The sequence below is a fragment of the Lichenostomus cassidix genome, chromosome 4 (assembly GCF_008360975.1).
Source record: "Lichenostomus cassidix isolate B80296 chromosome 4, HeHo_3.0, whole genome shotgun sequence".
NCBI lineage: Eukaryota > Metazoa > Chordata > Aves > Passeriformes > Meliphagidae > Lichenostomus > Lichenostomus cassidix.
In genome coordinates, this window is record NC_139484.1 from 31,674,576 (window position 1) to 31,700,345 (window position 25,770).

At 35.6% G+C, this 25,770-nt stretch overlaps 1 protein-coding gene across 4 annotated transcripts in view; it reads right to left on the minus strand.

The window, feature by feature from the left end:
- Nucleotides 1-998: 998 nt before the first annotated feature.
- The window catches only part of FSTL5 (follistatin like 5), a 266,722-nt gene continuing 241,950 nt past the window's right edge, over nucleotides 999-25,770 (minus strand). For all 4 annotated transcript variants that reach the window (XM_085058614.1, XM_085058613.1, XM_085058611.1 and 1 more), the window contains one exon: nucleotides 999-3,419. In XM_085058614.1, coding sequence (XP_084914740.1) covers nucleotides 2,717-3,419 — 703 coding nt within the window. In that variant the 3' untranslated portion in view covers nucleotides 999-2,716. The remainder of the gene's footprint in view (nucleotides 3,420-25,770) is intronic.

Consider the following 25,770-nt stretch of genomic DNA (forward strand, 5'->3'; position numbering starts at 1 on the left):
CTCTGCTAGTCACAGCCAATTCCACTAAAGGTCAGATGTGCACAATCCACACTGGTGTTAATAAAACTCCAAGGATGGAGACTGCATAATCCCTCTAAGCAACCTGCTCCCATGCTTGACTGTCATCACAGCTTTTCCTTATGCTCAGTCTGAAACTGTTGATTTAATTTATGCTGCTGTGTCTTGTCCTCCTGCCTGGCACAGCTGTGAAGAATCTAACTCCGTCTCTCCTGTACCTTCTCATGGGTATTAGCAGGCTGTTATTAGACCACCCTGAAGATGTCTCCTCTCTGGACTGAAAAAGCCCCTTTGCATCAGTTTTCCTCATAGGGCTGCTAGCAAAAAAGTGGAAACTGAGGTTCCAGCTCTTCCCCTCATTCAGATTAAAGCTTTCAGTCAGGCCATCTGTATTTGAGAAAGCTGAACATCTGTAAGAGCGATGAAAGCAACCATGGTGATCAAATATTTGTTTAACTTCACTGAAAAAACAATGGTGGGAAGTTGTGACCAGTGTTTACACAGACAGTCTGGACAATATTGTCAAAAAAGAAGTAGAATTATTGAAGGCAAATAATAATAATCACGTCACTCAACCTGCTGGTCATGCTCTTTTAATGCAGCCCAGGATGCAGTTGGATTTCTGGGTTGCAAGCACACACGGCTGAGTCATACTGAGCTTTTCATCCACTCATACTCCCAAGTCTTTCTCCCCAAGGCTTGCCTCAATCCATTCTCCACTCAGCCTGTACTTGTGCTTTAGATGTACTAATAGATGAGCTAGTGCTAATGGATGAGTTTTTCTTTGTAGTAACCAAAGGAAACTTTTCCAGTTACTTTAGCTTTTCTAAAGTTTTCTTTCCACACTGCATATTTTTTTGCATATATATAAATACATCTCTTTTCATACATACATATAAAATAATAGGTGCTTTTGAATAAAGTCAGTGTTAGTTGCCAGCTCAGTGTGCCTACATTGGATGATTCACCAAAGTCAGGACTGTTTAAAATTTATGGGGTTTATTCTCCTTTTGTCAAGCATTTTCTACATACAGAACATTCACGTGGTATAACTTACAGAACAAAAAATGCATGAGACAGACTACTGCAATTGAGTAACAGACAGTTTACATGATTATTGTTTGTTCACAATGGAGAAGAGTTCTTAAAAAGGAAAACAGATTCAGTAGCTAGAAATGTAAGCAAATTTTATCTCAGTTAAATCTACTTACCAGGAGGTTTGCTCAAGCTAAAGAGAGATCTACTGTACCACACAGGGTAGAATGCTCAATGCACACAAGATTACAATGCTAGAAAATTCCAGATTTCTAAACAATTTTACACAATCTAAATTGCAGTAAAACTTTCTTTTAAAAAAGATTTTTTTTTCTGATTGCCTTCAGTAAATGGAGGTCAGTTTAAGAGCTTATAAGCATTCTTTAGCAAAAACATAATAAAAATAAAAATACTCCCAAACTTCTAAGTCATTGCTCTGAGGCTGGATAGCTGATCACTGCTGGCTTTCTATTGACCTGTTATTCTACTTCTGGGAATCTTATTTTTCCCATTTACCTGTTTAAACAGTGTTATATTAGAATTCTAAGTAAACAAACTATAAAAAATACAAAGTTTTTGTTGTTTGGTCTTTTGGGTTTTTTTTGCACTCATCCAATTGGACATATGGACTAGAAAACCTGTTGAGCTAACCAAATGGTTTAACAAATATGGATCAATGGTTCAATGAATAGCTAAAAATGTTATCTACTGGTCATAGACTTCAGTTCTTTGCATTTTCATTTTCTTAAAATGCATTTTATTTATTTTTAATTAACAGTTTCCTCAATGATAGAAGTGAAGCTTTGTGATGCCAGGTTTTTAGTGTGGTACACCCTGAAAGGATGTGCAATATTTCTCTTCAGTAGACCTGAAACTCCTTACTGATGCCACCCAGTGATAGCTGAAAAACCTATTTTTTTTTTCTAAAAAAAGGTTAAGCTTCTGCAAGCAGCTTTCTCAACTAAGACACCATAAAAATAAATTCCAAAATGCAGTGAACAGAAAACACTGCAAATATAATTTCTCTCTTTTTTTGTCCATGAATGTTGCACAACTTGACACCAGGAATTTGATAGCAAAACTTTCTTTTCAATGACAAGCAATCCTGTAGCCACAGTGGCAATAAATTTTATAATTTCTATGTTTGTCTTCCTTGTGAGACTTTAGCTTCAAGGCACAAAAAGATTTAACAGTGGATTGGACAGGACACAACATTTCAGCTTAAGGAATCAAAGGTTGTTGTACAACAGCTCTTGTTTTGTGTCTGAAGCAAAACAAACCAAAATTTGAATCATAATTAAGTCTTCCATTTACAAATGCAAAGTATCATATTAAATTCCCTGAAGCTTTTTTGGTTGGTTTTTTTTTCCTCCTTCTTCTTTTCCAATAATTTATTATACTTATCATCAATTTCAATATTTAAGTATTTCAGTCACAGAACACAGTCTCAGTTGACAATTAATAAGGAGTACCATTATTAAATAGCCATTGTTTTGGTCACTTTTAAGTGGAAGTTGATTCAAATTGTGTACATGTCAAAGAAATAACAGGCATAGAAGGGACTAACCGTTCAAAATTAAAATTGTGTAAATTTGAAGAATGGTGTAATTTAAGTGCAATGTACTGTAAAACTATTAACTCGATAAATAACTAACACAGATCCTTATGCTTCTCCAACCCAAATTACTGTGTTGCCTCTCTCAACTTCAGTGATTTCACAATTTAACTTATTGAGCCGTCCATCCAGGATAAACAGAGACTCCTTGGAAGGGGTCATGAGATACTGACCAAAAAGGCCACTGTCTTTTATAAGACGGTTCTTACTGTTCCAAGGCCATTCACCTGCCTTGATGGGCTCCTTCAGACTCTTCACCATCTTGACCTTTCCAGAGGAGAGCTCCATGAAGAGAACATCAGTTTGTGTGCTGGAGCTGCAGTAGACATTGTATTGATGAGCTTCAGTGAAGGATGGCTGAAAAGCTACATCCGATATGTGCAAATTAGTGTGAATGTCAAACGCATCCTGTATTTCTCCTCTCACTGTTATGGACTGGATCCTCATGAGGCCTTTTGCATCATCAATGCTGACAAGGTAGTGTCCATCTGGAGAGATATGTGGCGTGCCTGTCACGTCGCCATTGTATCCAACCACGGAATCAGTAACGCTATCCACGATGAGCTGCGGCAGGACAGCCCCAGTGGTGTCAGGCTTACAGCAGATAAAAAGATATCCTCCAAGGTGTGTATAAGCCAGTGACTGAGGAATGCAATTATAATCCTTTAAACTAATTGTCTTGATGTACGACATCGTTTCTAGATCAATTTTCTGGAGCATGGGATCGTCCTTATGAAGAATATATCCAAACCTGAAAGGAAAAGCACAAAACCAAAGAAAGTCAGAGCTACTGTGTGCATTATATATGAGTAGGGAAAGATACCATGAGCAAAGGAGACAAGTTAATATGTGCAGCAGTGTATTGCTACATATCTCAGCTTCAGATGTTTCAGATATTAAGCAGTTTATAATATTTAATTTTTAGTGTTCTTGTAATTTAGAGTGCATCAAATAAAATGTCTAAAATCCATTTATCTGATTAATGGGAAAAGTTCTTTCTTCCTAGTGACATTAGGGAAAAAGTAAATATTACTTTCAGCATATCTATTCAATTCTAACTTTTACAAAAGCCAGGAAGGAGAAAAAGATTAAATATCAATAGATAGTACATCCCACATATTTGAATTCACTTCATACGGCTCTTCGACTTTCTTGGGAACATCAGCTTAACCCAGCGCTCATTGTTATTCAGATAATTATCTGAATCTTCCTTATTTTATTTCAATAGAAATGAATATCATAAAAAGATTTAGGTTTATGCCTCCTAATTATCCAAGCACCATATTTCTTACAATTTAAATGACCTTTATGCTCTTCCATACATCAAGGAACTTTCACTGAACATGAATAATACTGTTAAATTTTAAAATCCTAGAGCTGATTGTTTGTAACCTTTTAAATACAAACTATATGACTATTCTTTAATGTTAATGTGTACATTTTGACTGCACAATCATTTGACTCTCTCTCTATATATATCCATATATATCCATATATATGTATATATATATACATACATATATATACATATATGTGCAAAAAATGTATTTCTAAATATTATGGAGTCATGCGGAAGTATATTAGCTTTGCTTATCTACGTATTTTTCACAACACTTTTCCCAAACAGTTGTTTTCCTTTGGCACATTTCTTGGCATTTTCCTCTGAATCTTTGTTCCTAAGAATGAGGCTGCATGATGGTATATATAATCTAAAAATACCTTTCACATCCTGTTGATATAAAGCCTTCTGATGGCCAGAATGTTCCAACAATTGAGTTGACAATAACACAAAATTTTCACACTATATTTGCAACCCCAGTATATTTACTAATCAGTGAGCCACCAAAGTAACAGGCAAAAAAAGATTCAGGACATTGTTCAGTCAGTTCTTTAACACAAGACAGGGTCAATTACATTTGCTCTTTCTACAGAATTGATGTAAGGACACTTTTAATGTTAGCCCCATCTTCCAAAATCCTTGCACACTGCTTCAGCACCATAAAAGCACAGAACAACAGAACTATTTGAGTTGGAAGGGACCTCAGGATTCCATTTGGTCCAAATCCTGTCCAAAGAAGGGCCAGTGTGAATCAGACTGTCCGCAATCATAATTTCAACTCATTAAGAGATAATTTTTATCTTTGATTAATCAGCCACTTATAAATACATGAATTCAATCATCTTGGTTAGAAAAGTGTGAATGAGCTCTTTTGAAAGATATGTCTGGATAACTTAACAACTACCATTACTTTTCTATTCATGAGTTCTCTCCTAGAGAAAGATTAGGATCATCAGGCAGAATTTGGTTTTTAGGATTTTTGGCCACATTGGATCCATTTCTTAATCTTTTTGGGTAGCCATAAAGTCATTGATTTCTGGTTCCATTATTAATTAGTGGGCATTTTTCAGTTATAAGACACAGACTTGTGCTGTATTATGTACAGAATGATCCTGTAATAGATAAGGTTAATTGGGTAACAACACTGACAATTCACATGCCTCCATGTTTAATAACCAGTGTTACATGAGCAGTGGTTACAAAAGGACAATAGAATTGGCTTATTGATTGCATTTTTACATAACAATGTAAAGCAACAATCAGTGAGTGTTCACAACAGGAAAAATAGAAAATAGTTAATTTTAAAGTCAATGTGATGAAAGGTACTGAATAACTTAATTTCCAGCTATTATACAATTATTCATTCTATTTTAATAAAAGTACTCAATGCAGAGATTTTTTGCTTTATCTACTTTTAATCTCAATTTCAGTTGCAAACACAAAGTAAATTCTTTGTGTTTGAGATTGGCAAGTTGGTTTTGGGTATGAAAACATTATTTTTCTCTTTCAGTATACTAATATATAGTCATGGGAAAAATCAGGAAATCTTTTTTAAAAGTGAAAAAAGGACTCTTGCAGAATTGCTTTTAGCTTACGTAGGTACTAAACTACAGACTTATACCCTAGTGAAATTTTCCAATATGTGTAAACATACACAAAATCAATAATGTGATTTTGAAAATCCTGCAGACATCATCTACATGATTAAATATATGGGTTTTTTTTTTAATTTGGCATGTTGTTTTCAGCAACTGTACTGAACATAGTAATAATTTATTTTCTGAAAAAAGCCCAGTCATTTAACATTTTAATATATTTGAAACATATTTTTCTATATAAGTGTCCATCATATTTCATTGCACCTTTATGTAGGAAAATCACTTAAAATTTCACTCTATGTTTTGAGTTGCACTCTAGTTTCTATCTGACTTGAGAGGAAATAAAATTAATAATTTTTTTTAAAAACAATCTTTCTTAAAAAGAAATAAATTAATTCTTAATAATTTTCAACCACAAAACAAATTTAAAAATCTAAATAGATGTATTTTAAACCAGTAGAACCCTAAACCAATTTTTTTTCATTTACCATATATCAACCAGACAAGCAAGAAGAAGAAATCTTTGTGCTGCTTGACAATTTTTTTTTTTAAAGACTATTCAAGGTCATAAAAATGACCTTTTTCTAAAGTAAAATAAAAATGCAAAACAAGATTAGCATCAATTACCTAAATCAGTAAATCATGCTTGCTGATTTAAATTGTGATTAAAATGAAGGATTTAAATCAATTTGATTCAAAGAAATCTGCCTTGCTTGTGATTATTTGATTAAGCAGTGTTAATGATCAATTTGTACGATATTTTTGCATTCAAATGTATTGATTCCAAGAAAAACACATAAGTTACTAATCTTGGCTTCTCAAATATTATTCCCAGAATCTATATTTTTTGAGCCACAGCTACATTCAACTTATGCTACCTTTGGTTCATAAACCCTTTGATTTGCAAATCTGAATGCTCTCTAAAGGTAAAGAAAAGGTCTTGCCTACCTTTCCTAGGGGTAACATCAGCTGAAGCTGTGGAAAGACTCACGTTTGACATCTAGCTTTCCCCACAGGGGACACTGCCATTGGCTTGTTCTCCAGCTCCTGAGTAGCTGGGGGTACCTTCTCTCACACAAATCCCCTAAACTCTGACAGTTAAAATGTTTGCATCAGCTTTCCCCAATGCATGTCATTAAGATAAATTTAGTTACTGTAGAATAATAAGGATCCTTTAAATGCTTTTTGTTGAACTACCTGGTTAGCGTGAATGAAATAGCTTAGGAGTCACAAAAGAATGTGACCTTCCCAATAAAAACCTTCCCAATAGCACAGGCATACTTAAAAAAAAAACGTTTGTCCACAGCGATGGACTCCAGATCTCCATAGTTAGACAGCAAACATATTTTAAAACAAATCAGTTGATAACATATCATGTCTCAAGTGTTTTAATCAAAACTTCCCAAAGGATTCTAGTTTCATGTATAGCTTTATCTATCTCTTTGTAATATTTAGTTCACAGTTCAAAAGGCCACAAGTAAAAAGCTTACAGTATCTTAGACAGATTGTTCCTGCGATTTAAACAGTGGTTTCAGCTTTGGTAATTGAGTTTAACTGAAAAATATAGAAACTGGCTTCAACATTCTAACCACCTCATCTGATGTTGTATTTATTGCACTTGGGAGATCTACTGTCCCTTGCTCTGGAGCTATTAAGGAACTTGATTTTATATGCTGCAGCAGCTAACCACATGTATTCTGATAATCAATTATACCTGAATGCCTGTTGACAATGTTTCTTACTTTTAAAGTGTGCAAAGAGCACTTTAATACATTTTTTCAGTGATTGTTTATTTTCAACTGACAATTATTTACAGTTATCCGTGCTATTCATTGCATTCTATTTACTTCTGAATTGGAAACAGGTCTGTGAGATATGCTCTCCTTTCCTTCCTTAAAGTATTGACTTCTCTAGCCCTGAAAAAATATAATTCTATTTTCTTGTAACATTAGCACGCAAAAGACTTTTTGCTTTATAATGTTTTCTAATTCAAACTTTAAAAGTCACTACATTCGACACAGATGCAAAGTTAGCCGAGAAGGTAATGTTTCTGGAGCTAAATACACTAAAAGATCAGCAATGTGAGCAGAATAATACATTGAACTTGAGCAGTAGCTGTTACTTACTGGTTTCAAAGCAATATACAGATATTATAGAGTGTAAATAAAGCTGAATGACTAGTCTTTGGCTGTATAATAATCCATTGGCACAATCTGAGTGAAAACACAGCTTATCTAGGGCCCAACATGGTTTCTAACCTATCATACTAGAGGCTACCACTGCAACTGAGGGACTAAAGAGACAGATGTGAGAAAGTACATACAACAAAACCAGCTAATTTTGAATACGAGTATACAAAATCTCTCTGTCAAAATAATGTTTTTGATTACTAAGAATAGACAGAACTTTGGACCTGGCTGGAAGAGAAGTCGGTAAATTTTCATGAAGGATCTACCCTTCCCAAAACAAGAATCGTGGCTGCCAAAAGTAATTTATTAGAACTAACAGGATTTTATTAATACTACTGTTTAAACAATTCTTTCTTGGCTGTCACACTGCCCGTAACGTTTCAGTGCTCCAAATAAAATTCAGTAAATCTGGACAGGAATGTAAATACCCAAACAGCCCAACAATACAGATAAAAAGAAGGGGGGAAAAAAGGTCATTTAAAGCTGCCAGTCTTCTTGGGTGTAAAAGGATTTGGCAAGCTGTGTGTTTGTGTGTTTGATATGCTTGCCTGCCTCTCTCAGTGAGAGCTGTGTGGCTGGAGTTTTGAGAAGCTGAACAAATCAAGAGCAGTCTGTTCATGTGCCTGTGAGGCTGATCCTTAGTCTCTGAGAATTGCAAGGCAGGAGCGTAAGGATGGAAAAAGTAATGGAGTTCTGGAGGGAAGATGTAGAAGGGAAAAGTGGAAGTTAAGAAAACAGTAAGAAAAGCTAAGAATTCCATGTCTGATATAGTTAAAAAAGAAAGCAGAAAAAAACCTTGCAAACAACAAGAAAACCAAAGACTGAAAAAATATACTTTTGTTACCTAAAGATAAGAAAGTACTTTCCAAGCGACTGGCAACTGAGGAAGGTGATAAACAGGTTTTTTATAGGGACATATATCTGTCAGGTTTGATAATTTGTTCCTAATAATTTTGAGAGAATTGACTAGCTCTTAGCATTTTAATAAATCTCAGAAGAACAGGAAAATTTGGAAAGTCTGAAAAAAAATATTGTTGAAATATTCATAAGACAAAGTCAGGTATCCCAGCTAAGCTGAACAGCTTGATGCATATCCAAGGGAAATAATAAAATAGATGATATGAGAATGAACTACAGAAAATCATGAATATAACGCAGTCAACATGGGTTTATGAGAAAATGAACTTTGTCAGACAAACCTAATTTAATTTTTTATTAGAAAACTTTCTGAAGGAAACTGAATATCAAGAGGGCATAGCTTTCTTGGAATAAAAACTGAAGGAAAAATAATTTATATGTAATAAAATGTGGCTATCAATGCAGAACCATCATTTTATAGGAAACTTTTGCTTCTGCTTGGAACAAAAATTGATACTTCAAACACTTTTCTCAGATGATTTGGGTGTAAATATGTGTCCATGATACTAAGGCTGTAGATAATGACAGCAAAATCATTGTTATAGTCAGTTGTTCATTTAAGCAAAATGTGTTCAAAGGTAAATAAGTGTAAAGTTAAGCAACTTCATGTGTGAATGAGGAATGTAGGACATGAGCATAAAACAGTATCCTAAAAAGCTGCTATTAAATGGTGTAATGATCATAGCAGACATGCAAGTCAATATGAAATTTGAGTCTAATGAGTCAAAAATGAACCCAAGACCCAAAGGGCTTTATAAAGTCCTTGGAATATATCCAGAGTAAGAATAATACAACAGACCTGTACTCCACACTGGGGAGACTAAAATAAGAATGCATTATGTTTTTTTCTCGTTCTTGACCTTCTAAAAAGGAATATTAAAAAAACTCATAAAATAATTCTGCTTTGACCCAATACCTTAGCTGACACACACACAGAAATTCAAAAATGAAATGTAGAAGAATCTGCCTTTCTGCAGGCCTGAGCTTGTGATGCCACTTTTCCATCCAAGGGAAGGAGCTGTTTTTTAAAACTTACACTGTTTCTGATCTTAACTAGTTGTGAATTTCACACATGAGTGACTAATAATTTTACCATTACTAATCTTTCATACATACACATATATTTTGAAAATAAGCATCTTCCTTCACAACATATTGGTTTCCAAATTCAGGAAGCTTATGAATTGCTTGTAATACTACGACTATACAACTGTAACAGCTATAATTTCATGTGGGATGAAAGATGTTCTATGGCTGGGTGGCCATGCTTTTGAGTTTTATTGATCTAAATGTAGAGGATCATGGTGGATAGGCTGGGGGAATAGTGTTAGATCACAGAGAGCTGCTTCAGAAGAGTTTCCTGTTTATACACAGCAATGATCAGTTGCAAATAAATTTTAGCCCACTGTCCACTAACCTAACTGCTGCCTCCTAACTAACAGATGAATCTGTCTTCCCTTTTCTACAGTATTATGAACCTTCTCAGCATACCAGTGTCAGATTATTAACTCTGTTTCTGTTGCCTGAATGGCCCTCATCTTTGTGATGAGGAGGCAAGGGCAACTGTAAAAAAAAATAGTACTTACCAAATTTGTCAGAAAAAAGTATTGCAAGTCGCTAAGGTGGCAGTTTTGGATTGCACAGGCTAGAAGACTGGGGATGCACAAAAGCTGTGTGCAATAAAAAAGGGTAAGAAAATGTTTTCCACCAGTGGTGTCTACAGAATGAGCAAAATAGGGACATTTCACAGAATTTCTATTAGTAAGACTTTTGTATGAGGTCTCAGTAAACAAAATCAGCAAGTTAATGTGCTGAGTTTTAACCATCCCAAGATTTCTTTTCCCATTCCAAGTAAAGGAAAACTATTACATCTGAGTAAAAAAGTCAGCACTACTACTCTGTGTTCTAGAGAGAGCTGAACCCAGCTCCCAAAGCTACCATAGTATTGTAACTTTCCAAATCACTTGGCTACCTGAAAGGATTAAAAACATACAGCCATTCATAATCATGTGATGAAACTGCATCTATCATCTCTGTGCAGTTAGCTTGTTTTTTATGGTTGGGCTATTGGAAAACAACAAGTGACAATTGAGGATACCTTCACTTTTCCTGGATGTTTTACAGATAGTTGATGGAATGTTTAATGCAAAGTTTCCTCTCATATAGCTTAGTATGTAGAAGCCTCCCCACTGCTGATTAGTCTCTGATTAATATTTATGAGAATTTCAACCCTCATGTCTCTTCTATGCAGTGAAATCATGCACAATATCAGACAGCACATAAAGGTGTTTGTCACAGTGCATATGGAATCATGTGTAACTTAAACCTGCCAGACATGAGAGAAAATCTTTACATTTCCAATAATTTATTGCATAGTTAATGCAAGTGGGAACTGTAGCCTGTGGGCATATCACTCCAGTTGGAGTAAATGCTAGAACTGTGAAATCTGTGATTGTTTCCTTCTTCGCTTACTCCATATGAATAAACAATAAAGATTTTAATCCCATATTTTCAAGATTTTTGACCATATGTTGTGACAAAAATTTAAAGAAATAGGGCTAATTATATTTAGCAGTTCTATAGCAGTTTCTTTAAGAGTAGTGTACTAGATTTGGCTGAGATGGAGTTAATTTTTATCATACCAACCTGTATCATGCTGTGTTTTAAATTTGTGAACAAAAGCATTGCTAACTCACCAGTGTTTTAGTTATTGCTGAGCACTGTTGGCAAAGCACCAAGGCCTTCTCTGTTTCTTATTCTGCCTTTCCCACGAGTAGTCTGGAGGTTTGGAAGAGGTTGGGAGGTGACACAGCTGGCTACCCCAGGGATATTCCACGGCATGTAACATGATGTTCAACAACAAAACTTCCAAAGAAGCTGTTGCTGCTGCTCGGTGGGAGCTCAGCTGCTGGCTGGGGACAGCCCACCACAGGGAGTCATTAGCTTTCCATAATGAGCTTTGCAGTACCCAGACAAAGGGAAATTGTGTTAACTAAAATTTACTTGTCCAAACCAACTTAAAAAGAAATGAGAAGAGTATCCTAAAAGGTGGTAATTGCACAATGCATTTAAATTAAAAAATGCAGTTCATATGGATGATTGCCTTATTTTATAAAAATGATAAAAACCCGCTCACATATTTAAGTTCACATAATTACAGTGATGAAGTTAACAACTGTGGGGGTGCGGCGGCCCGATGCTGCGGATCCCGAGTCCCCGAGGCCGGCGGTCGGCGTAATCCACGGGGACGCTGCCGAGGATGCCATCGCTTGGGACTCGGAGGAGGCCGGGCCGTAAACCGCTCTCTCCCTCCCCTGGAAAGTTTTCCTAAGCTTATTGGTTTAAGGTTTGCTTCCCCGCCCCTATCACCGCCCCCGCTGCTTGCCCACACTAGAATGTTCTGCTGCCGGGCTTTCCCCATGAGTTGCTTGTAATCCCCTCCCTACTTATATTTCATTTGCTCCCCCGCTTGTCCCTCATGTTGTCCCGGAGCCCCGTTGGCTCCGCCCCTGCTGTTCCTCCCCGGGAAACCCCGTATTTCCCCCTAAAAACCCCTTCCCTTTGTTCTCTCGGCGTGGTGTGGCCGCGACCCCAGCCCCGCCGGGTTCTGCGCCCGGCAGCTGCGTGGACCGCCCCACCCGAGAGCCCCCAGTGTGCCTCCCCCGCGCCGCTTCTCCTGAATAAACTGCACACTGCTGACTCTCAACTCGTAGCACTCTCTTTATCACGGGAAGCGACCAGCGACTCCACGGCGTTCCTGCCCGGGAGGCACCCGCCTCCGCCGCGTGGTCCCTGCCGCTCCAAAGGAGCGACCCTGGGAACACCGAGGCTGACCGCAGCCGCCTCTGGGACAGAGCTGAACAGCCGGGAGGGCTGAGAGCTTGGGCCAGGTGAGGCCCCCGAGGTCTCCCGAAGCCCCGGAAGCTCGTTGGGGCCAGGCGGCCGGACCCCCGCCGGACCCCCCACCTTACAACTTCAAACAACAACAGTGCACATGATTAGTTCTGCTATCATCTCACAAAATAAATTCAAGACCACACTTTTTAAAGTATTTTGAAGTGTTTTAAAAGTATTTAAAGGATTTTAAGGATTTCGTTCCAAGTTTTTTTACAGAACTATAAGCCTTTCTGTAACACATAGATAAAAAAAAAGAAAACAGTAAATCCAGGAATTTACATAATTCTTTTCCCAAAATAGTTATCATAATTACCACTATCCTATTTCCTGAAAAACAACCTGAAAATTCTCATTGCCAAGCTGTCAAAGTTATCCTTACAGCAAATCAGATTATTTTTCTACCAAAACCACTTCTCTCTCTTGCTCTCATCAGATTATCAAATGTCACAGAGTGGGGAAAATCTTTCAACAAATCTTTCTTTGGAATAACGTGCTCACAGGAACTTGCCCATCACTGAGAAGTAACTTATGACATGAGACATTAGCATTAAACATATTTTAAAAAGTATCAATTTTACTAGGTATTCTTATTACTCGTCAATATTTTCTGCTTTTACAAGTATTTTCACATCTTCTCTCTTTTCAAACCTGATTTGCACAGTTTTTTACCCACGAAATTTCCATCACCTGAAGTTCTATTGTCTGTGACAAGTATAAAGGGTAAAAAACAAAGTTTCTTTTCCTTACATGCCATACAACTTCCACTTATGAGAAAATGTGAAAGTGCAGATTACTATACCACAGCAGGATTTACATAGCTGGCTCTCTTTCACTGCCCAAATAAATTATTCAATCACTGTCCTTTAAGGTGGGAGGCTTTCAAAGCAGAAAAAAACCCCACCTCTGTTAAAGTAGAAAAACAGTTTATTATGGTTTAGAACAAGTAATGTTGGCTTTACATATAATTCCTCTCAAGTTCTTTATCAAGTCTGTTCAGCCTAAGCTGACTCTTGCAGAGCTCAAGAAGAGTATTTGGCTTTTGAGGAATGAACAAAACATATTTCTCTCAAATATCTCACTGTTCTTGTATATCTGTTATGTCATTGCTCTCTCTAGCTATACCAAAAATGCTTTGAATGTGATTAAACAATTCAAAATGTGTACAGCTTCCTGCTCTGGATCTTGTGGGTTTGTTCCATAACAAGAACCTAGACTTCAATAAATTAATTAGAAAATGTATTGTAGAAATATCATTGGTAGTTGTGTTACGTATTGGTAGCTGTAAATGAACGTGAAAAACAGAAATTTGGCTGAAATCTTTAATGACACCCAGTTCTGTGGGAGGTTTCCTCATTACAGGATGTCATATTTATGTGCATAACACTCCATCTTCATCACTGTAGTCCCTCAGAAAACCTTTCTCCTATTTTCTAGTACTGAGAAAAGGCTTAATAAGACACTTATTCCCTGAAGGTCAGTACTTATTGCCTGAACTTCAGAACTGCCACATTTTAATATCCTTTTCCATATCTGAAAGGGGTTGACATTGTTTACAAACCAAGAGATATAGCATTGCACAAGAAGGTTGTATATTGTGAAGCCTTTTCTGAATTCAGCTGATACAGTCACAGGACAAACACTCATCCTGTGTTGGTGTATTTCACACTGGCAAGGATTCTGCTACCATTTTGTTATGACTGTGCATAGGTGTGTAGCAAAAGATCCTTAAGCATCTGTGAATTCCCCTGTCTTTGAAACTTTCTTCTGTCATCTAAATCCTACAGGACAGAGGGAGGGATAAGAGGGGAAAAAGCCCACACCAATCCAGTGCTGAAACTGCATGAAATATCACTCTCACATACCTGCAGTTTACTTACTCCCAGTCTGCATAGTTTTAATGGAGGTATGTATTATTTGATATCAAAAGAGCATGTTACAAAATATAAATACGCATATATGCATATGTATATACAGAGCAGGTATAATATCAGCTTGCAGTTGAAGTATAGGAAGAAGATCATGTGCTAGGGCATCCTTCCTTGCACTGTCTTTTCTTCTGAGAAGTGGAAAAGTAAAAATAATTTTTGCCTCACATATTCTGGCCCTCAGTCCTAAGGTCCCAAATATTTTCACTGCTCCTCTCTGCACAATCCTGTATCTTCTAAATTTGCCTATAAAGAGCCCACTGATGCTGTTTGAGATCAAGTGGTAGTATCCTTGAATGTGATGACCTTTCCTTGCCCTCTCAAGGGATAAGCATCCTCTCTCCCCTTAGGATTAAACATAAATACTTTCATGGCACAGCTGATGAACTGGAGAGTTGAATGCCTGTATATGAGTGTCATACATAATTTAGGACAGCAGTGCTACATCTCAAGACACACAGAGTTTAGTTGTGAGTGGTTCTGATAAGGACTTCAACTAATACACTTTAAAATTAAAAAAGGTGTCATTTAGATTAAGCACATCTGCAAAATGACTGCACTGCCACAGCAACCAGTTTAAGTACTGTATTTTTTAAAATGTGTTCTTTTCATCAGTTTATTAAAAATTGATAGATGAACCAGTAAATAAAAACAGTGACAAAAATGATGCATCTTAACTGTATCTCTTCCAGAGGACATAAACAATTATGTATCAATTATGTTTGCATCCTTACTGCTTTGAAATAAACAAGAAAGAAACCATTTCTGCAGTTCTAATCAAGCGCAGCTGCTTTCCTCCTCTTGGATCATAGCAGTGGTCAATAAAGAGGTTGAAGAATTGCCATTTGTACAGCTTCACCACAACTCCTCAGGGCAAAAATCATTCTCTACAGGTAGTACTCCTTTTCTGTGGACATCTATATTTCTATGGTGCATAACTATGGATGTCTTAATATGAGCTGAACATCTAAACTGCTATTTTTGCCAGCAGAAATTTAGTCCATACAATCAACAGAGTCTGAAGAATTTTTTAAGATAACCAGTACCAGAGCCCATAGGGGGTGAGAAAAAATGTTTTTTGAACTCTGCTGAGTGTATAGACTAAATCTCCACTAACCATAGCAGCAGACAGCTTACTCCCACGGATACACTGTATTTTCACATCTAAATCTAGGTGCCTACAATCTGAACCTCACACTCACCATAAGGCTCCTATCAGCATGAAAACATAATATCCAAATTTAGCCTTATAAAACTTTGCACAGATTTGGACAATTGAAGCTTAAATGACTGACACTACATCATGATGTGACTAAGTGCTACAATTACATTTGAAATGTGATTGTCTCTTTCTCCAAGCCGTTATAATAAGTTCAGGTATCCTATACCAGTAGGGGCTATTAAAGCTGCCCTTTGTGGTCAGAAACTAAAATTACTGATTAGAGGAATAGCTAGCACTGCTGCAAGTGTCTGCAGAGAGTGAAGAATGTTATATAAGTCTCCATGCAAAACAGCTCTAAAAGCAGAGATGTCCCTCCCAGAATTTTCAAGAATCTCTGAACATGATTTTCACAGCTCTCAAAGGGCTGCTTATCAGAAAACCATCACTTTAGTTTCCACCAAAAATGTATTTTTCCAACCATAATAATCTACTTCTATGTTTTCTCAAGGCTAGAGAGTCATCAAACAGTCACATACAAACTCTTCAGACTCTGCTTTTCATTTTTATCTTAGGGTTTTGTGGAGATCTACAAACTGCATGCAAATGAATTTTCCAAGAACAACTTTGTTTATCTCAATATCTTAGTGAACTATGTTTTCATGACACTATTAAAGTACTTGAAACACTCTGATAGAACTAACACCATGGTTACTATAAAACATCAAGATGGAATCAGCTTCAGACAATGAATTTGCAAAAGATAACTAATATTTTTCAAGAATACTAAATATAATGGAATGTGGCTAGTAACAGTGCTATGTCTACTGATTTTAAAAGTTTAGGAAATTTCCCCGTTTTTAAAGAATGATTTTTAAAGTGCTTCTGTGGACAGGAACTATAAAAGCTGTGTGAGGGAATGGCACACCACATGTGCTACACAGTTTTTGCCATTCTAAAGCATGGGTCCCACATGGTTAACACAGGAAGAAATTGAAGCCTACTGAGTCATTATTACTTGAATTAACTATAGCAGAGTTATGTCCAAATTGTGTTACCATTATTTATTATCTTTATAATACTGTGAAATGTATACTAGGTTGCTGTGTAAAACATACTAAAGCAAGGGTCACATGAGAAAAAGCATGAAGAAGAAACTCAACGCAGGACTTACCAAAGTTCTGTACCAAAGAAGTGCCAAAATCATGTGAATTCTGACACTACTTCTTTAAATTTGCAAGGTGTTATTTTCCACCCTTCAGGCAGAGCACATTACTTTGCCTCTGCTGTGCACAAAGAATAGCCAAGCAAGATGCAAGTGTGGAGCTGCCAAGAGGTGGCAAATTAACAACCTGAGTTCCTCTATGCTATTTTCTTCTTTTAGACAAGCCATATATATTGCTTACCACTGCAACTGCAGTCAATACAAAAGAGGAAATATCTAAGCATTGTTTAAAAAGAAAAAACAGAGAAAATCTTTGGAAGCTTTTTCCAACAAATGAAGAAAAATTTCATTTTTTGTTTCTTTTAAAGAATATATTACCATACAATATTAAGAAATGTATTCTTCAGTTCAGGAAAATCAATGGAATAGAACACGATGGTCATGATGATGTAAAAACTGATGTCCTCTATCCTTTCTGGTTTATCATCATGATGTTTCTAGACATTTTTTTTTTAATCTAAAATCAATCACTTCAGGAAAATTATGTTCTCAAAATAGAAAGCAAATAGAGGAGAACTAAATGAGCTACAACCAAAATTATCTGTACATGAAGCAAACAGCAGAATTTTTGCACAAAAGAGAAATTTTATAACCCAAATAACTGTTCAAGAAAAAGAACCCAAACCATTATCCACTTTTTCCTGAGTGAATAACAATTTTGTTTAAAGACACTCAATATTCTATGCCTTAGACACCATTTCCCCCCCAACATTTATGCAAAAGTCAAACCAGGAAGATAAAGTTCTAGTAAGTTTGATCAAATCTACTAACCAAGTTTTCTGGATCTCAAAAGAAAATGACATTAACTACCCAAGAACAGTGTGTTAGAAGTTCAAGGTCTACCCTGATCTCATAAAGAGCTTCTGATCTGCCAACATGGCAAACTACTACCATTTCAACAGAATACTGAAATAGAAGTGTGTTATATTCCACACTTTTTTTCTGTTGAAATGAAGATATCCACAGTAACTGTAGAGAAGGAAATATTAATAATTAAGGAAAGAAAAAAGGCAAATTGGTGTAAGAACATTTTTCTTAGCTGCAGAGCTCAATTGCCTTTACTGGCACTTAGAATTTTTGCCACCAGCACAACTAAGAATTTTTTAAGGACTTAACATACAACACTGCAAACATTACTTACGTTGTTAAAATTACTCCTCAATTTATACCCATACACAGATGATGCTAAAGAAGACTGTTCACACTGATATACTTTACTTCAGATGCATTCATACCATTCAAATTATCTTGCTTGCATTCATACCATTTAAATCATCACACAATTAATTTTTCTTACTTAGAGTGATATTAAAATACACAATTTTCATTGTCACATTCTATAAAATTACTGTAGTATAATGCAGAAAATAAAACATTTACCTCTAGTTAAAAATATTTTAATTGTGGAAGTATTTCTAGTTTTAAAAACTTAGAACTGCAAGAGCATAACAGCTTTCTTAGGATTCACAACATTATTGTTGCCTTCAATAGTTAATTTCTGCCAGGTTGCTCAAAAAAGACCTTTCTTTAATTTCTGCAGTTCAAAAATGGTTGTTTGATGATAACAAAAGGCTAAGTGGATTTTTTCCAGTAGGAAATGTTCATCAGCACAAACGGTGCCTTTCTTTTGGGTACTGTAACAGTTTTTGACCTTCTAAGTTTGTTTTCCTAATTTTGCTTCTGATGCTCTTTACAACATTAAGAACACTTGCTTCATTTTTTTCTCTTGTATCTGGAAAAGCACTTTTTTCTCCTTTTTTGGTATTTGCATGTAACAGCATTAAGCACAAAGCACCTTCCTATCTGAGGAAATATTTCCATCTTATATAAAATCTTAATAATTCTCTAGTTTTGTAAGTGTTCATGTGCATGAACACATACATTCACACACACCTGCCCTCTTCACCACTTATCTATTTAGTTGTTGCAATTATTGTAAATGAAATATTTAGAAGTGCCTCATAAAAAAGAAAAATAACATTTGCAGCAGTATTGTGTGGTGGTGATAATGCACCTGGGAAACAAAAACATACCAGTCCTTAGGAATGGGAAGGAAATAGTTAAAAAAAAATTATGAACCACAGAACATAAAGCTGTCGGGCCACTCTTATGGAAAATGAGTAATTTTAGAGTAAAACAAGATCATCACTATAATTTCTGTTATGTGAAGAACAATTTGATGGCAAGTCTAATTTTCAAAAAATATTGACCCTTTTGTTATACTCCTGCTTGGGAAGTAGCTCTGGGTTTTGAAAATTTCAGGTTTCTGTGTCTATAGATTTGCACATTAAACATTTCATTTGTACCTCTCCAATTAGAAGAAAAAGATGTCTATCTAATAACAGATAATATTTTAAATTTATAGTATATGTGGAATGGAGGAAAAATTAATATATCGATAGCTATAACTTGCTTTCATAAAAAACATTATTATTATTACTATTGTTATTATAATTATTATTATTATTATTGTTTGGATTAAGGAACTCATTTTTTATGATAAAAATAGATGCCAGCAGAGGTCTAATCCATCAGGAGTCATAAGTTTACTTAATAATACTGATACAAATAAATAGTCATATAAATTAGTCTTCACAGACTAATTCAGAAAGGAACTTTATATTCAATTGTAAATTATATGAAATCAATATTTTTAGATCCATGGGAGCAGAAAGTCTTAGTAATGATAAAAATCCTGATTAGATCCTCAAATATATTGAAATAGAATAGAAAAAGACATCCCAAAGGCTGGGGGCAAAAGAACAAGTCCCAAAAGAGACCTGCAGTCCCACACAAAGGGGATAACAAGTGCTGAACAGCACCTGAGAGATTTGAGTGAAAGTGATCTTTATAGTGAGTATTCCAAGACTTCAGAGATTGATAATCACAGATTTGGTCTGAATATTTTATTCTTTTTTGATATTACTTTTTATATATTTCATAGAAGTGAACGTGGTTTCTCTAGTTCCATTCCCAGTGAGGGAGCTCAGTGTAGAGAGGATTAAATTGGATGTCAGAGACTCCACAGTCAATGATGGTCAAACATACTAAAATGATTATTTTTTCTCTCTTTCTTTGACTCTCTCAGCACATACTGACCATTATTTTTGAAAAATAAGAATATCAAGGACTTCAAGACAGCCATGCAAGACAGAAGGGAAGAAATACTTCAACAAGAGCTTGAAGGAATCCTGACAAGTGTTATGTTCTTAGAATAAAGAGATCTTTCCAAATTAAGCTTTGTGCTCTGAGACTGAATAGAAAAAAAATCCATTACTAGACAACAAACAACAGAGATAAAAAATAATATTATAAAATAGACAGTTTTGTGCAGTAGTAAGCTTTCAGCTTCTGACTTTATCCTACATCATATTTAATAAGATTGGCTCTGGATTAAAAAATGAACACCACAAATTTAATGCTGCTGAGCTGAAGTAAATGACATTGCAAGTGTCATCAACAAAATCCTCACTCTTATTGTGATAGTTTTCACTTGGGTGGAAAAATCCCAAGTGATACAACCTTTCAAGCATTTATTTGTGGGAAAAACTCCATGCAAGTTGTCTTCTGTAACTCCACTGGATAAATCAAGTGCTTACAAGCACTTCTTGCAGGAAGAGCTGGCTTCTTTTAACATGCAGCACAAAGCTGAGGACTTCTCATACTTACTGCACACTTGCACAGGGTAGAGGTAAATCCTGGCTATTTAGGGTACTAGAGATGCAGGAGTCTGTGAATTGTTTGAGGTCTCTCATGTGGAGCACTTGCAAAATGTGTATTACAATACACTTTTTAGTAATTGCAAATTGTTGTCCAGTGATAACAGTGCTGACAAGAAATAATCCAAGACATTTTAGGACAAAGAAAACTATCTTAATTTTTACGTTTTTAGAATCCAGGAATATACGAAACTGTTCATGTTATATCATAAAGGAACCCACACAGCAAAAATCTTTTTTAGTGTTGGCAGCAAATGCATTTTTGTCTCGTACTTTCTAGGGAAGGAGAGCTAGCAATTTAATTTAAAAAAAAATCATTTCTAAAGCAATAAAAGTCAAAGAAATGGCTAGCTATACAGACACAGTGAACAAAAAACATTCTAAAGATGCTCCTAAATGTCAGTACAAGCTAGGATAGGATTAAGAAAATCTGGCACTTCAGAAAATGTGGTAACATCAAGGTGGGCAGATGTCATATGGACTGCACAGTCAAATTTATATATGCCAAAAGAAATTGTCAGCACTAGTACAGAATGAATAATGAGGCAGAGATGAGGACTACAAAGGTGATAAATTACATATATCAAAACAGTCTCAATAGATCTTTTTCTTCATTTTAAACATGAAGTTCACATACTGTTAGAGCTGGGGATATGTGAAATATTCTTGAGACTAAATAGTGAACTTTACCACAATTCCTTTCTCTCCTTTTAGTTTTTATTAGTGAACCAAATTAAGAAAATAATAGACTTAAAAAAAAATAAAATATTATTTTGTGCATATAGAAGCATCAGAAATGACATTTGAATTAAAAATGTAAGATTATAATGAGGAAAAAAGATCAGCCACATCATGACAAATTGCTGTGTTCTAATTTGTAGATTATAAGGGAGGTGGGAGTTTGGTTTGAGTGGCTCTGTTAAGATGGAAGTTGGATGTTTTATTCACCATAAGATGTCACATGCTGACAGCTGAGAACCCATGGAAGGAACACAGACAAAATAGACTATCTGTGCAGATTTGAAAGTTTCCTTAAAGTCTTTGATTCGTATAATTTAAACCTATTTAGAATGGCTTGTAACGTAACAACAAATAGGAAAACTTAAGCACAATTAACAAAAATTGACTCTAAATGTTAAAAATAGAACTGTACAAATAAAAATTTCAAAAACTTACAAGATTTTTACTAGGTCAGTGTCACAGATCTAGACTACAGCACTATTCTTGCTGCTCCATCTAAGCCAAACCCAGCTTTTTGAAAATAATTGTGCTCTGGATGTTTCTTAACAAACATACAAAAGAAAATGGTAAATTACATCACTTTAAGATTGCCTCCAAGTTAATAAATGATTGTTTAAAATTCGGGGTGTTTTTTGAAAATCCGTGAGTAATTAAGGTAGAACTATGACAACTTCTAACCACTGGGTACAACAAATTATGTGCCATAATTACAGGGATTAATTTCTTCTTATAGTTGATTATATTTTTAAATATTTCATTTTGTCACATATTTCTGCATACTAGTAGATGCTGAATATTTAAAAGCAGGTAGGTTCTAGGAGACAGGTACAACATTTATTTTTAGCAATGGTTTGGCCATTCAGATTGAGGATTATATTTTTTCAAAGGTAAACATTCCTGTAATGACTTCTGCACAAGCAAAAGCGAAAAAACCTTACAGTGGGGGAAAAAAAAAGTACAATTTAGAATTTAGCAAAACTACCTTTTGCTGTACTACAGCTGACTAGACTTACTAAAGCCAGGTTCCAGCCATTTTCTGAGCTAATGGGGAAGGTAAAGTAGAACACAAGGATTTAAAAAAATTTTTTTTTTAACTAATACTGTTGTTTTATAGTGCTACAAAGGCTGCCTGCAGTATCTTGTTTCAGGTAACATTTGAAGGGAATTCTCATTTCTTAACAGTCACACTGAAGTGGAAATGGTTCTTTCATACAATCTTTTTTTCTGCTGACAGCTGAAATTTGTTGTTCAAGAGCTTTGTGAGGTTTTACTCAAGGTACCTAAGAGGGAAAGATTTGGACCATAAGTTAAATAAATTGGTCAAGCAGTATTGCATTGTCAGCTGACATGGGAAAATTACAAAGAATAACCAATTCCACAAAGAAGACAGTTTTCCAGACTGATTCCTTATATGTGTGCATATGTCTACATGTGCACACATTTATTTTGCAAGGTTAGAAACAAACAGTCACACTGAATAAAAATATTACAATAGTTTTATATTGGCTATATTCAAATTTCCCATTTATTATCAATTAAATTTCATAGCACTGAGATGAAAATGTACTTTAAATCTTAAAATATTTTCTTCCTGAATTTCAAAACTCCCTGGCTTCAAAAATGTTATGTTTACATCAGAACATCATTTCAGTGGCAGCAAATTTTAACTGCATTTGTGGAATGATTGCAGTTATCATCATCTTCATCATTTCTGTAGTTGCTTTCCCACAGACACAGTTGGGAATCCTTAATGCCTAGCACATTTTAAAGCCTGCAAACACTGGTCCTTTCAGTTAGGATACAGGACTGGAGCTGAAAGAGGCTCCAGGTGTAAATTTGGGTGCATGGTATATCTTCTAACTGCCTAAAGGACTGAGAGTTTTTTAGTTTAAAGATATGTAGTGGCTACATTTATGGACTTTTTGGGTGGGAACATATAAACAGAGGAGAACTGAAATAGAGAATACAGGTTTGACACACTAAAGAGGACCTGCACATTTCTGAAAAGGCACTTATTTTAATAGTTGTTGCTCTTGCCAACGATGGTAGTTGGACAAAGTTTCGGTGCTTTAAAACTGTTTGAGCTGAATCTCTCAATCTGTCATTCTTTGTATTTCTTCTGGAACAAAGATGTTCTAAAATCCACTATTTAAACTCAAAAAAAGATGCAGAAAAACACTTTTTACTGTCTCCTATCTTTCCCAAAAAATCTATTTTTCAAAAGCAATACATTTATGGACCAGAAGTGTGCTTCTTTTGGGGGGCAAATATGCAGAGAGGGGAAAGAATGACTACAAGGTTTCCATTTAGCATGAGCCTCTCAATAAGGCACAGAGTGGGAGGCTGCAGAGTGAGCCACTAAGCCAGCTGGACCTGCTTTGTGTGCTGTGCCACCATGTAGGATTCACTAATCCTACTAATCCATGTAGGATTTCACTATTAGAAATTGCAGAGTACTTTCTAGGTCTTCTTTTCTTGTCCTGGTACTACTCAGCTGTCTCAGATTCCTCAAGCTTTCAAGCTCTTTCCCTATTTTCACTGTATCATTATATGGTTATAGCCTGATGATTAAGAACTGTCTCAAAATTTCCGCTCCCCTAATGTGCATTATTAACTGAATTTGTAAAATATTAAATTGTCCCTTATCTCTGCACTAAATCATACTCTCTATGTGAAAATTGCAACCCCAAATTAATTCTCTTTTGTTAATGTTCTATCAACAGCTGAGTCAGTATTTACCACTTCCATTGTTTCACTCACAAACTACTGAAGAGAAAGCTTTTTCTGATTTTGTGGGATTTTAACAGTAAATATAATATTTTATGTTTTATTATTTGCATAGAAACACTGAAAGTGCTCTCACACTCCATCAGCTACTTCACTCCTCTGTAGGGGCTTAAACTCTGGAATGAAATGTGAATTTACTGAATCACTGCCCCACATGGGTTTCATTTAAGAAAGTTCACAGGAATGCATTGGCAGCATGCTCCAATTACCTCTTAAACAAAAGCTTAGTTTTTGGATTGTTTTGTGCAAATGAATAACTGTAATTTTAGAAAGACTGCTTCCCCTATTACCATACACAACAGAGACATAAAAGAGAGAAAAAAACTCAAACAGAAATGTGTTAACTCTATTCAGATCCTGAGCCATCTCACCAGTGAGTTGATTGCTCATTCTTCCACTTGTTAGGTCAGGTAACTGTGTGACATTTAAAACACTGCAAAAAGATTAAAACATCTAAAAAGTTAGAGTTACTCCATTACAGTGAGTTAATTTAATACTGCTTTTGAAACATTTCAGAGTGTAGTGAAAGACCTTAATTCATTCCAATTATCTTTTGTTCACTTCGATTTATGAACAGTGGAGCTCAAATAATCAGCCCTTTTGCTCCTTAGGCTTCCAAGATTATATTTTCATGAGTATTGTACAAGTCATATTTCTGCAACCATCCCACATACTAATTGCAAGTGTCTATTTTTATGATAAGGAGTGGTATTAGCAGACAATTAAGGACAAGATCATTGGCTGTGCTGAATTGCTTTGGAACAAAAATAGCTCACTGAATAAAATTTTCTTCTTAGCAAACGTATAAGGACAAATATTTAAAACATCTACTCAATTCGTATAAGGTGCATCTGTGAAAGGAAAAAGCTTCAGAAATAACTGAAGAAAAACACCTTGGGATTTATGACATTTATTACAGAGTAACAGATCTCATCCTACCTATTTTTGTGGCCCCAGTGTTTGACAATTTCTCAACAGCAGTGGGGGAAGGGGAGACTTTTTCAAGCTCACTGCACTGAAAATATGACCATGACAATGTGCATGAAAAACAGTGCTTTACATTCATTCATTCTCTTGGTATAATTCAAAGTATATTGACACTGAGTGCATAGACAATGATAAGAGCAAGACGGGCTATTTCTCAAGATATGCGAGATGAATATATAATTTCTTCCCTTTGAAATCTTCAGATTTCCAACAGCAGGACTGAACAAAATTCTTTCAGCATTTTTCCTACCAGTAATTATCAGTCTTTTGTGTCATAGCCTCTTTTCTGTTACTGATTGACTGAGATTTGTTGTGCATTACACTGCAACCAGCTGGCACAAGAAACTCATGCAAAGTCATGGGGAAAATGACGTCCTCTAAACTCTGAGCTTGTTTAGTGAGAAAAAGAAGGAATTTTATTTCCATCATGAAGGAATGCTCAAAGGCATGAGGCAATTCCTCCCTTCGACACAGTCGGTGAAATAGTCTCATAAAAAAAGACAGGAAATTCTAGAATTAAGTCACCTATATTTTTAGAGCATTATCATGGGACGCCAACTAGATCTATTTGCAGCTGAGGCTCTCTGTACAACCACGGATTTGATATCTGGAAACATC